The sequence below is a fragment of the Salminus brasiliensis genome, chromosome 15 (assembly GCF_030463535.1).
Source record: "Salminus brasiliensis chromosome 15, fSalBra1.hap2, whole genome shotgun sequence".
NCBI classification, from domain to species: Eukaryota; Metazoa; Chordata; class Actinopteri; order Characiformes; family Bryconidae; genus Salminus; species Salminus brasiliensis.
In genome coordinates this window covers 5,636,588-5,652,901 of record NC_132892.1, presented here as the reverse complement: position 1 = coordinate 5,652,901, position 16,314 = coordinate 5,636,588, and the positions used below count along the sequence as shown (strand labels likewise).

Below are 16,314 nucleotides of genomic sequence, written 5' to 3'. Positions count from 1 at the left end.
GAATTGCTGGAAACAACTTGCTTTTTGAGTGTGTGTGTGTGTGTGTGTGTGTGTGTGTATGTGTTTGGGGAAATGAGCACAGTGGAAACTGAGGCTACAGACAGACATTGTTCTGAAATGGACACAAAAACGAAGTGTACCTTTTTTGCATATTTAATTAGTGTGTGTTGATGTAACATTTTGAATGTATGAAGAGCTACGGATGTCTCGATCCAATTCAGTGACTCCAGATTAGAGGCTAATCCAGGCATTTTTAATGGATTGGGTATGGTAAAGAGTAGAGCCACAGTTAATGAGTTTAAATCTGTTAAATCAGTTAAATATTAAATATTTAAATCTGCAATATATTTGCATTTAACTTGTCTCTTTGTGGTTTGTATTGTTCTGATTCCATGTTTGCACATTTATGTGTTTGTACTGTATTGTTTCTGTTCCATGTTGCACCATGATGATTCATGAGAAATGTACTTTTTCTCCACGGTGAACTTGTACTCAGATGGAATGACAAAAAAACACTTGACATGACACAGAACAAAGTTATTTATCGTTATCAATAGCGAACTGACTATTTAGCTATTAACGTGATATTACCTGCCATTTTTCATGTTGCTCAGACAACAAAGCACTTTAACGTGACATGCTCACAATTCCAACTTCACAAGCGGGACGTAGTGCTGCCTTCAAGGTCACCTCAGAGGGTTGTAGTTACGACTTTGGAGCCAGATAATTTATCCAGATAAACATAGCGTTGCTACTGTAGAGTTCAAAAGGTAGTTTACATTTTATTTATGCTGAAATATGGATTAAATATCATAACTCTCACTCTCCTACACTTCCTTCCTTTTCTTGTTCTCTTTCCCTCTCTCTTTTGCACACACACACACACACACACGTAATCCATCCATTTATGTGTTGAAAAGTAGTTGAAGCTGGAATATTAAAGCTTTTGTGTCGTAGTTTTAATGCTAAAGCTCTCCCTGAAACTTTAACTCCACAAATGACCAAGGCAAAACAGTAAAAGAAAATCTTTCCTCCACACATTTATTTCTTCCTCCCAAAAAAAAGTACTAGTATTTTAACATTTGACTAATCACAGAATATTGTTGTGATTACCGTAACCAAATGAGAATACTAAAGAAAAAACAACTATCTGAGCTCTAAGGAGAATCTTTCCTTGTTCTTTCTTCATTTTTTACATTGATATTGTTGAGTTAGACTGGCTCATCCAGTACACCGAATTCGTTCAAATTCATTTCAAGGTATTCGTTTCTTAAAAGCGCAGAACTAAATTAAGCACTGCATACATTTACACTCTGTCATGCCTGCCTCTGTTGTCATGTCTTCCTTTGTTTGTGTTGAAAAGTACAAAAGTACACTCCCCAGCACATGGCTCTGTTTGTGTCTTGTTTGTCATAGCCACGCCTTTCTATTAGTGTTTCCACCAGTGTCTACTTTGTAACCACGTCCCCTTGTTACTCCCGGGTGTTCCCCACTATCCTCTGTATAAGTACCCCTTTATTTCAGTCATCCCTTGTCTGGTCTGGTGCGTGCATATGTGCATGTGCATATTCCTGTGATCATGCCAGTTTATGGTTTGTTGGCTTGGCCTGTCTGTTAGTTTGGTAGTTTGAGTGCTTGTGTATGCTTTTCCAGTTTGGCCTGTTTCTGTGTGTCTTGTATTTTTTTTTTAGTAATCCTAGTGCTTGTTTTGTTTATTAAATAATATCCTGCCAGTACCTCCGATTCCGGTCGGCGGTGTGTTAACACGCAGCAGCCACTCTTGGTCCGAGAAATGGTGCTTTTTGTGTCACTGTTTGTGCATATCTACGTCCTTCTCTGCAAATATGTGCACCGGAACACCAGTGCACATATTATACCACCGCCAGACCCTGAAAAATCAGCCTAAAAACAATCTTCCGAAGTTCTGCAGACGCTACAAGAGCTCAGCCTGCAACCAGACCCAGGCCTGCAGTCCCCGGTGTTTCCTGATGGCGGAGCCCGGCGGAAGTGTCATCGCAAGCGGTGCGAGCGAAAGCGAAAGGGTTCGCGCGAGACTAAAAGCTAGCCCTAGCCGTCCGGCTATACCATTGCTATTCCTCGCAAACGTTTGCTCCCTCGACAATAAACTGGACTAAATTCGACTCCAGCGAACGACCCAGCGTGAGTTCAGAGACTGCTGTGCTTTAGTCTTTGTGGAATCGTGGCTTAGCGACAACATTCCAGACAGCACCATTCAGCTAGAAGGGCTAGCCTCGTTCAGAGCGGATAGGAGCGCGGCTCTGTCCGGGAAGACACGCAGTGGAGGCGTGTGTGTTTACATCAACACGGAATGGTGTAACAACGCTGTGACTGTCGCCAAGCACTGCTCTCCGCTGGTGGAGTTGATCATAGTCAAGTGCAGACCTTTTTATTTAGTACGGGAATTCTCCGCCATGATGATAGCCGCTGTGTCCATACCAGCTAGTGCTAGTGCTAATGCTAATGCTAATGCTAGGCACTGTGGGAACTGCACAGAGCCATCAGCGATCTGCAGACCAAACATCCAGACGGACTGTTCATTGTCGCGGAGATTTCAACCATGCAAATCTCAGGTCAGTCCTCCTTAAATTCCATCAACATGTGGACTTTGCAACGAGAGGAGCGAACCTTGTTTACACAAACATCCCCAGCGTGTACCGGGCGGAGCCCCGCCCCCACCTCGCGTTCTCGGACCACATGTCTGTGTGGTTGACTTCAGCTTACACACCCCTCATCAGACGCTCCAGACCAGTTCAGAAGCAGGTGAAAACCTGGCCGGCAGGAGCCATTTCTGCCCTTCAGGACTGTTTTGAGTGCACTGCATGGGACATGTTCAGGGAGGCTGCAACTGAAGGTGACTCTGTTAACTTGGAGGAGTACACAGCATCAGTCACTGGCTACATCAGCAAGTGTATTGATGATGTCACTGTCTCCAAGACCATCACCACACGCCCAAACCAGAAGCCGTGGATGACTCCTGAGGTGCGTGCGCTACTGAGGACCCGCGACTCAGCCTTCAGAGTGGGTGACAAGGCGGCCCTGAGGAAAGCAAGAGCCAAATTGTCACAAGCCATCCGAGAGGCAAAGCACACACACGCCCAGAGAATCCACAGCCACTTCAAAGACACGGGTGACACGGAGCGCATGTGGCAGGGCATCCAGGAAATCACAAACTACAGGACAATGCCACCGTCCTGTGACAGTGATGCCTTCCTCCCCGATGCCCTGAACGACTTTTATGCACGGTTTGAGGCACAGAACAACACGTTGGTGAGTAAGATCACACCCAAGCCAGATGAGCAGGTGTTGTGCCTGACTGCAGTGGATGTGAGGAAAACTCTGCGCAGAGTCAACCCACGGAAAGCTGCAGGACCAGACAACATCCCCGGCAGAGTGCTCAGAGAGTGTGCAGACCTGTTGACAGATCTTCAACGTCTCCCTGCGCAGCTCCACTGTCCCAATGTGCCTCAAGACCACCACCATCGTCCCCGTGCCGAAGAAGTCCACGGTGTCCTGCCTCAATGAATACAGTCCTGTAGCTCTCACGCCCATCATCATGAAGTGCTTCGAGAGGCTATTCATGAGGAACATCATGACCCAACTGCCCTCTTCATTGGACCCCCTGCAATTTGCATATCGTCCCAACCGCTCCACGGCCGATGCCATCACCACCACCCTTCATCTGTCCCTTACCCACCTGGAGAAGAAGGACACCTACGTCAGAATGCTGTTCATAGACTTCAGTTCTGCATTCAACACCATCATCCCACAGAATCTCATCAGGAAGTTAAGCCTGCTGGGCCTCAACACCCCCCTCTGCAACTGGATCCTGGACTTCCTGACAGGGAGGCCCCAGTTAGTCCGGGTCGGGGACAGCAGCTCCAGCACCATCACAATGAACACTGGGGCACCCCAGGGCAGTGTACTGAGTCCTCTGCTGTTCACCCTGCTGACTCATGACTGTGTTGCGAAACACAGTTCTAACAGCATCATAAAGTTCGCCGATGATACAACTGTGCTGGGTCTCATCAGCAAGGGCGACGAGTCAGTATACATAGAGGAGGTGCAGCAGCTGACAGACTGGTGTACAGTCAACAACCTTCACTGGAATGTAGAGAAGACCAAGGAAATGGTTGTTGACTTCTCCGCTCAACATCAACGGCTCCTCTGTGGAGATCGTTAAGAGCACCAAGTTCCTTGGTGTCCACTTAGCTGAGAACCTCACCTGGTCCCTGAACACCAGCTCTATAGCCAAGAAAGCCCAGCCCACCAGCTATAGAGGAACCATAGAGAGCATCCTAAGCAGCTGCATCACTGCCTGGTTTGGGACCTGCACAGCCTCTGACCGCAAGACCCTCCAACGCATTGTGAGGACAGCTGAGAGGATCATCGGAGTCTCTCTCCCCTCCGTCATGGACATTTACACCACCCGCTGCATCCGCAAAGCAACCAGCATTGTGGATGACTCCACCCACCCTTCACACAGACTGTTCTCCCTCCTGCCATCAGGAAGTAGGTACCGCAGCATCCGGTCCAACACGACCAGACTCTGCAATAGCTTCTTCCCCCAAGCCATCAGACTTCTCAACTCAACTCAACTTCTGAACTGATGTCTTTTTTGTTACATGCACACTCTCTCTCTCTCTCTCTCTCTCTCTCTAACCATTTACCCCAGATAAAATGGGAAGCATTTTTTTTGCACAAAGCATTTGCACTACTAACATTACTACCTCACTGGACTCAATATTTTTTACACACTGCATAATTTGCACACTACCGGCAATTATTTATTATTCTCTGGTCTGTACTGTGTTGTGTTGTCTGTCCGCACTTGTTTGTGTTGCACTTGTGTTTTGAATGCACTGTCTATGTTGCACCATGGTCCTGGAGGAACGTTGTTTCGTTTCACTGTGTACTCTGTATGTAGTTGAAATGACAATAAAACCCAATTGACTTGACTTGTTTCCCAAATGGCACTGGACTGCAGGTAGACGGTACCTTGAACCTGATAGCTCCTCCACACAAACCATGTTTATTCAAGCAACACTGCACAGTGAAATTGTGTTATCCATTGCTGTTATATGGCATATTGGACAGTAAATGACCACTTCTTGCAAGGAACCCGCACATTTGCACAAATTGAACAATTTTAAGGTATTATTCTCAATGATATTCAAATAAAGCCCCTCAAAAAGGTTACAACACACAAGACACATCAGGTGCATAAAACACTGTTTGAAAATGTCTGAAAAAGTACCACATATGTCTTACTAGTACTGTAGCCTAGTCCCTTCAGTAAACAACTTGTTGAACAGCAGGTTTGTGTACATGTAGTTCGCCAATAAACATTCACCAAATTATGTTAAATGTTTATCCTGATACATTTGTAAGAGCCACATGTAAAATTAGCAAGACCCTAATATTTACCTGATGCAATATGTCCCAATTGTCATAGTGTGTACGGCCAGACAAGGAGGGATGAACACTCGCAGAGATGGAACAAAGCAAGAATGTTTATTAAAACATAACAAAATACAAAACAAGGGGCTAAGAAAAGCAAAGTGCAGCAACGCATGGCAAAAGTTCTCATGGCAAAAACGGAAGTAGCTGGAGACCCATCTGCCTGACCAGAAAATGAGGCCAACCTAATGTGAACTAGCAGATACTGCCTAGAACTGAGGCCAACCTAACCTGAACTAGCAGATACTGCCTAGAACTGAGGAACATGAACAGGAAGAGAACATACCTTGCTTGCCTCCAGAATAACACTGAGAATACTCCTGACTATGACAGAACACTAGATCCAGAGCCGTGCTCTGTGAACATTCGGAGGTAGCTGGAGAGCCAGCTGCCTGACCAGAAAATGAGGCAAGCCAAACCTTAGTATGCAGTGACTGCTTGAAACCGGGGTCGCCTAGAAGCATGAGCAGGAAGCATATAACAGGTTTGCCTCTGGAACCAGACTACGAACGGAACTCTTGACTACGAACGGAACTCTTGCCAACCTGAACACGCCGCCAATGTGTGGGGAGTCAAGGAGATCCCTGGAAATCCAAGGATTCAAAGACATCCACCTCACGGCCCAGAGTGGCAGTAGTGGAGCTCCTGGGCTGTGTCCACAAAACCCTAAAAATTGCTGTTGTTTTGCTACTTACACACCTCTTCTTTGTGACCCAAAAACTGACGTGATCTTGCTGGAGGATATATCAATGTATGATTCTCTTAGTTTAAGATAAGTGCTGCAGGGGAACAGGCTGAGGCTACAGACAGATACTGTAATGTTTAAAAAACATTAATTGAAACTGTAATTTGTGAATTATTACAAAAATATTTTGTTATCTGTAATTATGCTTAGAAGACAGGAGACCCGCAGATATTTATGGTGAATATACTGTTTTGGTGTTTGTAGGAACTATGTGTTTATCTGTTTTCTTTATACTGCACATTTTCACTATGGTTTACAGTAGCTTGGTCAACTGGGCAGTAGAATCAAATTCATCTGCCAACCTTTTTACGAGTAGGGTAGAGGGGGTGAGGAGAGAGCACATATTTATTTTTTGACCACATGCTTCATGATTTAATGACTTATATATTATTTTAGTGGTTTAGTAAAAAAAAATGCTATGGTATCTCAACAAATTAGAATATTAATTTGAAAGTTAATTTGTAATATATGGCATATATGATCAGAAATCCAGTATCTCATATTATTAACATATTTCATTTTAGTATACAAACAGTATCAACATTAAAACAATAAAAGACTAAATGCATCTAATGAATCTAAAATATATGACAGTTTACCTTTTTGAATAAAATTATAAACAGTTTCCCAATATTGTAATTTCCTGGGAGACACTAGTATTAGTTTATATTTGGAGCTTTACTGCATGTCAAAACACAAACGCTTTCTTCTTTTCAGTGATATTTAATCACCCTTTTATAAGTAGTCACTAGTGCGTTTATTCAAGTACATTGTGGTAATGTTGACACTGTGACCAAACATTTTATTATTTGATTGTTTTATTACAAATTGTACATATGTAACTACCTGCTATTTAAACACGTCTTAAAATCACCACATGTGAACTGAGTTTCATTATGGACAGAACTTTAAATGGAAACTTTAAAGCCTAAACTGGATTGATAGTTTGTCTCTTATTAACCATTTGTATTAGTATTAAAGGGTTTATTGAGAGTGGCCAGGGCTGGACTGGACACCACCAGTGAGCTGAGCTTTACTGGCATGAACCTTTTTTAAACATGTGTTATGTGTGTAGTGTGTGTTTGCTTTGTGTGTGTGTGTGTGTATTTGTGAAATAAGTTTCCTTACTGAACAAAGTTGATAATTACTTAACATATTCAACAGCTGTGCAGAGCCACACGAATAAAACATGCTGACGTTTTTGTGACCTGTCTTTCAGGGATGAAGCTTCTCTGGGTGATTCTACTGACTTTCTCTGGCTTAATGGAGACCATATCAGGTAAGTGTTTTCCTGCAGCAAATGTCTGAGTGAGTGCTGATAATGTCTGACTCATTTTACATCCTTAACAGTTCCCTCAACACTTCATCAGCTTAACTCAGTTACTTTAATACAGCCACATTTCCCCCCATGCACATAGCATACACCACTGTTTAGTCTTACGTATTTTTAAATTATAAAACTAATTAATTACTGCTGTAAGTGTTGCTTCAACTGCCTCAGAAGACCAGCTGTAAAACTACATGTCTGGAAGCAGGCTCGTAACTGGATGAAACCAATTACATTGGTGTGGTTGAGGTGATCAAGAATAAAGTCCAATGTTCAGAGATCAATTTCTCTATAGGCAAACTGCAGAGAATCCAGAAGGTGGTTAATGGATCTGTTAGCGTTTTAATAATGTTTGCTCTTCTGTTTGCTCTTCATTGCAGAACGCTTTACAGTAGTTGGTCCAGCTGCTCCTCTTGTTGTTGAAGCTGGAGAAGACTTGGTTCTGCCCTGTTCTCTCCAACCCAACATCAGTGCTGTGGATATGATGGTGGAGTGGCTTAGAACAGATTGGACTGAAACTGAAAGACTGGTGCATCTGTATGAAGATTTTAAAGACAGAAATGAGAAGCAGATAAAGTCTTACAGAGGGAGAACAGCTATGTTTAAAGAAGAACTGAAGAAAGGAAATGCCTCACTGAAACTCTTAGCACTCCAACCTTCTGATGAGGGATCTTACAAGTGTTTAATTAAATCTGACTCCTTTTATGAAGACATAACTCTTCGTGTTAAAGTTAACGGTAAGAGCAACAACCGCTTTAATACTTAATACTTTACAAGTATTTAATACTCAAATACTTTAAAAAGCAATAACGGCAGCTGCATTACTGTCACATTAGCTTCTCACATTAATCAACAGTTTTTCTGTTCAGTACATGAATACACATCACAAGTAACGTCTGTGAATTTGACCATGTAATAGAAAAGCAGCAGACAGAGATTAGGTTAGTGTATTTTTTTAAACAGCACTGTTGTGTATTATAGCATTGAGAGATCAACTGTTTCTCAATTAATTTGACTCTGTCCACTCATGAATCAGGTAAGATGGAGTGCAGTGGAGTGTATGAGTACTGCCCTGAGTGCTGGTTGTTGTGAGAATGTTGAAAAAAAAAAAAAAACAGAACACAAAAATACACTGTTTGATTCTTTTTCTATTGCTTTCTAATTTCAGTACAACTGAAAGTAGTGGGTCCAGCTGACCCCCTTGTTGCTGAAGCTGGAGAAGATCTGGTTCTGCCCTGTTCTGTCCAACCCAGCATCAGTGCTGAGGACATGATGGTGGAGTGGTTTAGACTCCATGACACAGACAAACTAGTTCACCTGTATGTAAATTATGAAGACAGAAACCGTGATCAGGTGGAGTCGTACAGAGGGAGAACCGCTCTGTTTAAAGAAGAACTGAAGAAAGGAAACGCATCACTGAAACTCTCAGCACTCCAACCTTCTGATGATGGAGCTTATAAATGTTTAATTCAATCATTCGACTGGTATGATGACATTACTCTTTACGTTGAAGTTAAAGGTGAGAGACATCACAATTTCAGTTTATTATTACTCAAAAATTTCATTTGAACTAAATGCATTTATTCATTTTCATAGTACTTGTAAGTGGAACAGTGTCAAGCACTGTAGACATCTCAACTCCTTACTCATCAAATCTGGAAGGATTTTATGTTGAACTGATGGAAGATTTGAGTAAAAGCATTTAAAATGTGTACATGCAGCCAGGCCTTGTGCTGAGACAGCTAGGGTTGCCCAGCCAATAGTATGAGTAGGGTGACAATTTAATAAAATCTGGACCTTTAGATTTACAAGGGGATTCACGTGGGTGTTGATCTGGAGTGAATGTAAGGTGAAGCATGCCCTAGGGCCTGTAGGACCAATTGCAGAGACAGCAGTATGTACCATGGTAGGGACATGCGTATACCAGAGCAACTGAGGTTTTGAGGATGTCAGAATATTTAAAAAAACACAACCAAAGCAAATTTGTATCAAGGTGGAGCTAAATGAGTGTGACATAACCTGAAAGTACCTTTTTGATTAGATCTAAGTGAAACTAAATCAACCGCAATGGATAACAAAAAATATGCGTAGGAGTAGCTTTTGTCCAGAAGTCCAGGTAAGGAAGCTATATAAACAGCATGCAGAATCAGACTAATTCAGACTGCATTTGGGAAGACTAGCTGTCTCAGACTAACACATTACATATTAGTGCATTAACCTTTAAACCTTTTTTTAGAAACTTTATGTTTGAATATATTTTTGTACCTGCCTTTCACTGACTTCAGAGCTGGGGTGATTTTTTTTGCTGGATTTTAGATTTTATTGAAGAATTGGGTGGTTTAGACTAAATATATCCCACAGTACAAGCATTCTGTATGTACAACAGTGTCACAATGTCATGTCATAGTTTACAGTAAAAGCAATTAAATCATTCTTTATTATTATTATTATTATTATTATTATTATTATTATTATTTTATTAGTAGTAGTACAAAAGGACTGTACATTAGAAACATATTAATGCATCTAAAAAAGAATATAATTAAACTGTCATATTTTATATTCATTACACATGGAAACCAGAAATCCAGTATCTCAAATTAGAAGAATTGCATTAGATCAAACAGAAACAGATGTACCATAAAGAAATGTCCATGTTCTGACTAGTATGTTTATAAACTCAATACTTGGTTGCGGCTCCTTTACCACAAATTACTGCATCAATGCAATGCTTTGATAGTAGCTTTCAGCTCGTCTGTATTTCTGGGTTGGGTGTTTCTCATCTTTCTCAGGTCTAAAGAGTTGGCTGGCTAATCAGGTACAGTAATACCATGGTCAGCAAGTAATTTGGTAGTAGCATCCAGGCTTTTTTCTGGTGGAGAACTTCCCCTGGGTGTCCGAACGGCAGAGTCCCTTGCTGTTTTCAAACGCAGACTGAAGACCCACCTCTTCCAAGAATACTTGGACGAATAGCAGAGTACTATGGTCACCTTATTGTCTTGTGTTTAGTAATGTCTAAGCTTAGAGGTATCTTTGAACTATTAGTCTATTCCAACTAGCTAAGGTTTTTCTTGAGTAAATAGCAAAGCACTTTTGTAAGTCACTCTGGATACGAGCGTCTGCTAAATGCCGTAAATGTAGTAGTTTTGGCACTGTGTGCAGGTGCTAATTCCCCCTGGAAAATTATATTAGCTTGGTATTAAGGTTGTAGTCCTCCTTCTTGTTTGTGCCCATTTCCCCCTTCCACACAACCTTACATTAACATGCTTTGATGTAGCACTCTGTGAACAGCCAGCCTTTTCAGCAATGACCTTCAGTAGCTTACATTGTGGAGGGAGTTGATGATTGCCTTGTGGGTAACTGTCAAGTAATCAGTCTCAATTACTCTGGTTGTTATGTGCTGAACTAGACTGAGAGATCCATGGTATTTATACTATTTGAATAGCAAATTAGCTCAAAATGGAATATTCTAATAATTTGAGGTTGTATTATTTCAATTGCCTTAAATACATCACTTGACAGTTTTCCTTTTTTTAAGTTATTTTACATTTTTTATGATATTCATTTTTTGAGATGAAATAGTGTATGTGTATATAATATCTTTAATATATGGTAGTTAGGGCTAGTAAGTAAGTCCTTTGATGTTTGACCTGCTATTTAGTTTTATCTGATTTATATTTCAGGAAAAGGTTTTCATGGTTGGAAGATCGCCATCATCTGCATTTCTGTTTTTGCTGTTATTTTAATTGTCTTTACAGTTTACATCTTGAGAGGTAAGTTTATATTAATAATTTTCTGTAAATACATTTAATTACTCACATTTAATTTCTGTAAATACGTAATTACTCCATTTTTGGGAATAATGTGTGGATGCACAGTCAATGTTTAGTTTAATAGGCAGTTTAATGTCTGAGCAGCTTTTTATTTCGGTATGATCACATAAGAAGAACTAACACTTAATAGTAATAATAATAATGTGTGTAATGTGATGGAATGGGTAATTGGTGCTGAAAGCAGTATGTGTATATTATCTCTTTTTTAATTCAGTTACCTACAGCTGCTCAACTTCACAGACTGTATCAGTGTTTATTGTGTTGCATTTGTGTAGAACAGCTGTAGAAAAATCTCTTTTTCTGCTCCAAACCCTGATCTTTATTGTAGCAGTGAAGATAGATTTCCTTCAGCAGTAAATGTTGGCAGTAAGCATTACAGTACTGCTGCTAAAGGGTTTATTATTATACAGCGCACCGGCACAACAACAACTCTCTGTACTCTCTGTAAAATGTAAAAGTATTCCATAATTTTGGAGCTACATAAGAAAATTATCCTAAGCTCAGTTGTTTTGCAAGTAAGTTTGCAGTAAGTATGTCTCTGCTAAGAAATACAAGTAATACCACTATGCAAACACAGAGGATGTGAGTGGATACAATTACAGCAGTCATTAGACACCGCTGATAGAGATGGCAGTGGCAGACCCAAGAAAGCACAATAAATCAGCTCATTTTCACTCATTTTCATTTGCACTATTGCTAAAATAAAAATTAGCAGTGTAATAAGTCATAAGTATAAGTCTAAACTTTGGTTTGCACTACAACACAAATGAAAACTGAGTAGTGTAATGAAGTGAAAGTCTAAATAAACTAGAAGTTGATTGCCTCCAAACCTAATTTCCCCTAAAAGACTGACATGTTTGAGTAGATGTCTTATGGTTTTTAATGTGAAAACCTAAAGAACCCTCACTTAATGTAAAGGCTAAGTACAAGTCTAAAGGTTCTCCACACTCTCTATTACATATTATTATGTCTAAAATCTTTATGGAACATAAATAGGTTTGTTGTAATTTTCCACACTGAGCTGGTTAAAAGCGATATTGACCACAGCACTACTCCAGTCAGAGAGCACAAATTCATCAGATGGATTTAACTTGTTTACTGGATTAAGTGACTTGAAACATTCCAGTGGTTGCTGTTGTACATTGGCGTATATGTACGCATACACACAATAGTAGCAGTTTCTGAAATTAAACAAAGAGTACAGAGCTATTAATAAACTACAGTAACTAATATCTATTAAACTTTTGTATTTCAAACCACTGAATTAAATGTATTCAATTTCAGAAAAATAAAAATCTATTAATTATTTGTCACTATTATTAATTAATTACAGTGACAAGCCGCAGACCGAACACATCAGAAGCACATTCATTATGAAAAAATATTCATATAGTACTGAAGAAAATGTTAATTAATAAATAAAAACATTTTGTAAAAGTTCTTTAAAGAACCATCTACAACAAGTTGTAAAGAACCCATTAAACTAGACTTATACATTCACCTGATTCTTTCATGGCTCTACATTATATTACTAAAGAACCTTTAAAGAGCCCATTTTTAAAGATGTATTTAAATAATATTCAGACTGAAAAACTATTGCTGAATGAAAGCAGTATCTGAAATGCCTTCTGCTGTCTCTCTCTGATTCCAGATAAAAACTCAGTAAAGGAGCTCTCTCCTAAACAGTGCTCAGTCATCACCTACCTGCGTCTCCAGACAGAAAATCCACGCAAAGAGTTTGACATGAAGAAATTCAACACATCAGAGGAGGGTTACAGGAGACTCATCCCAGCTGTCTCAAACTGCCGGACAGCTCGGTGCGTTCTTATCATAAAGATTACAATGCTGAAATGAATACAGTATTATTATGATCTGTGGACAATACAGCATTGTGAAACAAGTGTGGGTGGTCTAAGGAAAAGAATCCACATTACCTAAATACTGAAAAAATTAGGACACCCTATTAAATATTTAGTTATTTATTGAAACATTTCCTTTTAAAACAATGTCAATAGATGAAGATCTCAACTTAGCAAAAAATAAAGAAGTCATAAGTCATTTATTTAACAACAAAAAAAAATACTTCTTACTTATATATCTCAATTAGACATTTACATGTTAACCTGAAGATCACTAAGTACTGTGAAGACTTGAAACTGTGTGACCATCAGACAGATCACAATTAATGTACTTGCAGTACGTACACACCAAGCTGCAGATGTCCATTTAGATCAGTCTGTCAAAATCCATTAGTTTAACCAGATTAACTTGCAACACATATCAGACAGAGAAGGAACTGAGAAATTCTAAAGTGTTGAATTACATATAAGGATGACACAATACAAGGAGCCAAGCTGATGTCTCAAACCATGTCCAGTACAAGGCTATAAGTTATTATCAAGAAATACATGGAATTTACATGAAATACTGATTTATTTTTTCCCCTTCTGTAGATTTGCTGGCTGTGATCTCACTGTTCAGTCCATTGAAACTTTGAACGCAGCTCTACAGACAGAAAACTCCTCCCTGAAAGAGCTGGACCTTCATAACAACAACTTTCAGGGTTCGAGGATGGAGCTGCTCTCTGCTGGACTGAAGAGTTCACGCTGTAAACTGGAGAGTCTCAGGTCAGAATTACAATATGTTTTTGCAGTATTCAATGCAGTCAATGCAGTTCAGTGGCAGCACTGTAGAAAATGTATGCCGGCCTGCAGAAACCCTGGTGATATTTTATCAAGAGGCAGCAGGACACATTTAATAGACTTAATATTGTATTTATGAACCTTCTCAACACCTATGAACCTCCTTCTGTATTAATTCCATTGTTTCTTATTTTAAAAGGTGGAATAAGTCTTTAATAAGAACATTATTGGACATTTAACCTGCTGCAGACAACGCACTTTGTTTAGCCAACACTGCTTTACCCCTCTGTTCACCTGACTTACTTTCCTTCACTTTATTGTTTTTAACTGGTTGTAAAACTCATTAGTTACATTAGTTCATTTATGCCAGCCTCACTGTTTATGTTGACATCAGTGAAATGTGTTCAAATATCTGTATTTGCGCTGTTCTCTAAAATGTTCCAGCACACTGGGAGCTCACATTCTGATCCTACTCTCTACATTTCTAAGCAGACATTTAGATTCATCAGACTGTAGAGTTGCTGGCTGACATCCATCTCAAGGTTTGGCGTGCTCTGCATTCAGAGATGCTTTTCTGATCATCACTGCTGTGATTATTCAACTTGCTGTAGTCATCCTGTCAGCTCAAAATCTGGTCATTCTCTCCATTATTTGTTACACTTAATTGTTTCAGATCTTCAAATAAAGTTTAATATAAAACAAAGACAACCTGAGTAAACATCATTTCATTAACAGAAAATTATTTCCAGCATAACTGGTGTCAGATAAACTAGACACACAGAAAGCATAGCCATGTGATATCAGGGATGAGAACTGTGAGCTTCAAACACTGATCTGGCTCAGCATCCATTTTGTTACAGTACTTGGTCTTCACTGCAGTGAGAGCTGAGAAGCTTTTCTCACAACAGCAGATAGTAGCATTTAATACAAGGGCTGGGTATTCACTCTGACTGAATCCAACAGTGACATTCATTTAAATTCTGACATCCAGATCTGATCCTGTGATAACTGTATGCATGCAGCATGTACCACCAGCCACCAGCAGGGGGTCTGGCCAGCACAGTAGTAGAGCAGGTGGATCTATTACTGTAACCAATCCCAAAATCTCCAGCGGTAATCAGCGCTGACCAGGCCCATGGCACAGTGTGTATATACATACCCAACCAAACAACACTTCTCTGTCTCACCTTTGTAGAGGGATGGATGGTAATAGTGGGTTCAGAGAGAAACCATGAAACTGGAAAAGAATAAAAAGAGAATAGTTGTGAACAGCAGAGAAAAGCAAAAGACTCTGCACTGGAGTCAACAGCCCACAGCTCACCGTAACAATAAATTTCAGCAAATTCTGTTCAGCACAGATCAGATTCTCAAGCAGAAGAAGTACAGTGTTTTGACATTTCATTGGTTAGTGGTAAACAAAGAAGGTACAGTTTATCGGTTCAATGTAATTGTGCCGTGCATAAACAAAAGAGTGTTAACATATAAACATAATTAACACAGAAAGGCTTATTACACACAGGTGTATTTTTCAGTAACTACATGGCTTTCTGTGCAAATTAATGGGGCAAAATCATTTGGTAAAAGAAGTTTGTAATAACTTTCAGCTCTCCAACAGGCCATTGCCTTTTTAAGGGGTTAAAGACAAGGAAGGAAGCTCATATGGTCAACAGAGACTTCTCACATCTAGTCTCTCTGAGATGAGCTACCCTGCACCCTCAAGGGCACTTAAACAATAACTCACTGTAGCTCCTATCAGCTAACTAGACTTCGGTAAAGGAAAAGGAGATCAGATCTGGACACAGAGCTGGAGAGTTGATGAGCTACGCCCTTAAATTCACAACTAACCCACATGGCATAGAAACATGCAAAAATCGAGAATAGAAATAGTGTGCTGGTTTATATGAAATCTCAATTTTCCATAAGTGAGATTGGTTACATTACCACAGTAACAACACTGCCCTCCCAGTGACAGACCAGGGTTTAATTATATATATAATATAGTATTATAATTATAATAATAATATAGTAATAATATAAGTACTTATATTATTATTATTGTTTGTGGTAAGGAGTAGGCTAGGCCAAGGCTAAGCTACTTTTTGGCCCTGGATAAATGTTAGGCAGTTTTTATGTAGGTGGTTAGGTGCATGTGGTCTGTAGGTGGTGTTTTCTTCCTCCCTGAAACACATAGGCACGCCGAATAGGATGAATGCTGCTTTAGGATTCATTACTGTGAAGGAGTGGTGGAGTATACATTTTTATAGTGTTAATGAATGACACTTTTTAGAA

General features: G+C 39.9%; 1 protein-coding gene across 2 annotated transcripts in view; it reads left to right on the top strand.

The window, feature by feature from the left end:
* The first annotated feature begins 7,444 nt into the window (after positions 1–7,444).
* Positions 7,445–16,314, top strand: part of LOC140536167 (uncharacterized) — a 34,363-nt gene continuing 25,493 nt past the window's right edge. For both annotated transcript variants that reach the window (XM_072657846.1, XM_072657847.1), the window contains exons 1-6: positions 7,445–7,502; positions 7,931–8,287; positions 8,719–9,069; positions 11,234–11,323; positions 13,035–13,200; positions 13,837–14,010. In XM_072657846.1, coding sequence (XP_072513947.1) covers positions 7,445–7,502; positions 7,931–8,287; positions 8,719–9,069; positions 11,234–11,323; positions 13,035–13,200; positions 13,837–14,010 — 1,196 coding nt within the window. The remainder of the gene's footprint in view (positions 7,503–7,930; positions 8,288–8,718; positions 9,070–11,233; positions 11,324–13,034; positions 13,201–13,836; positions 14,011–16,314) is intronic.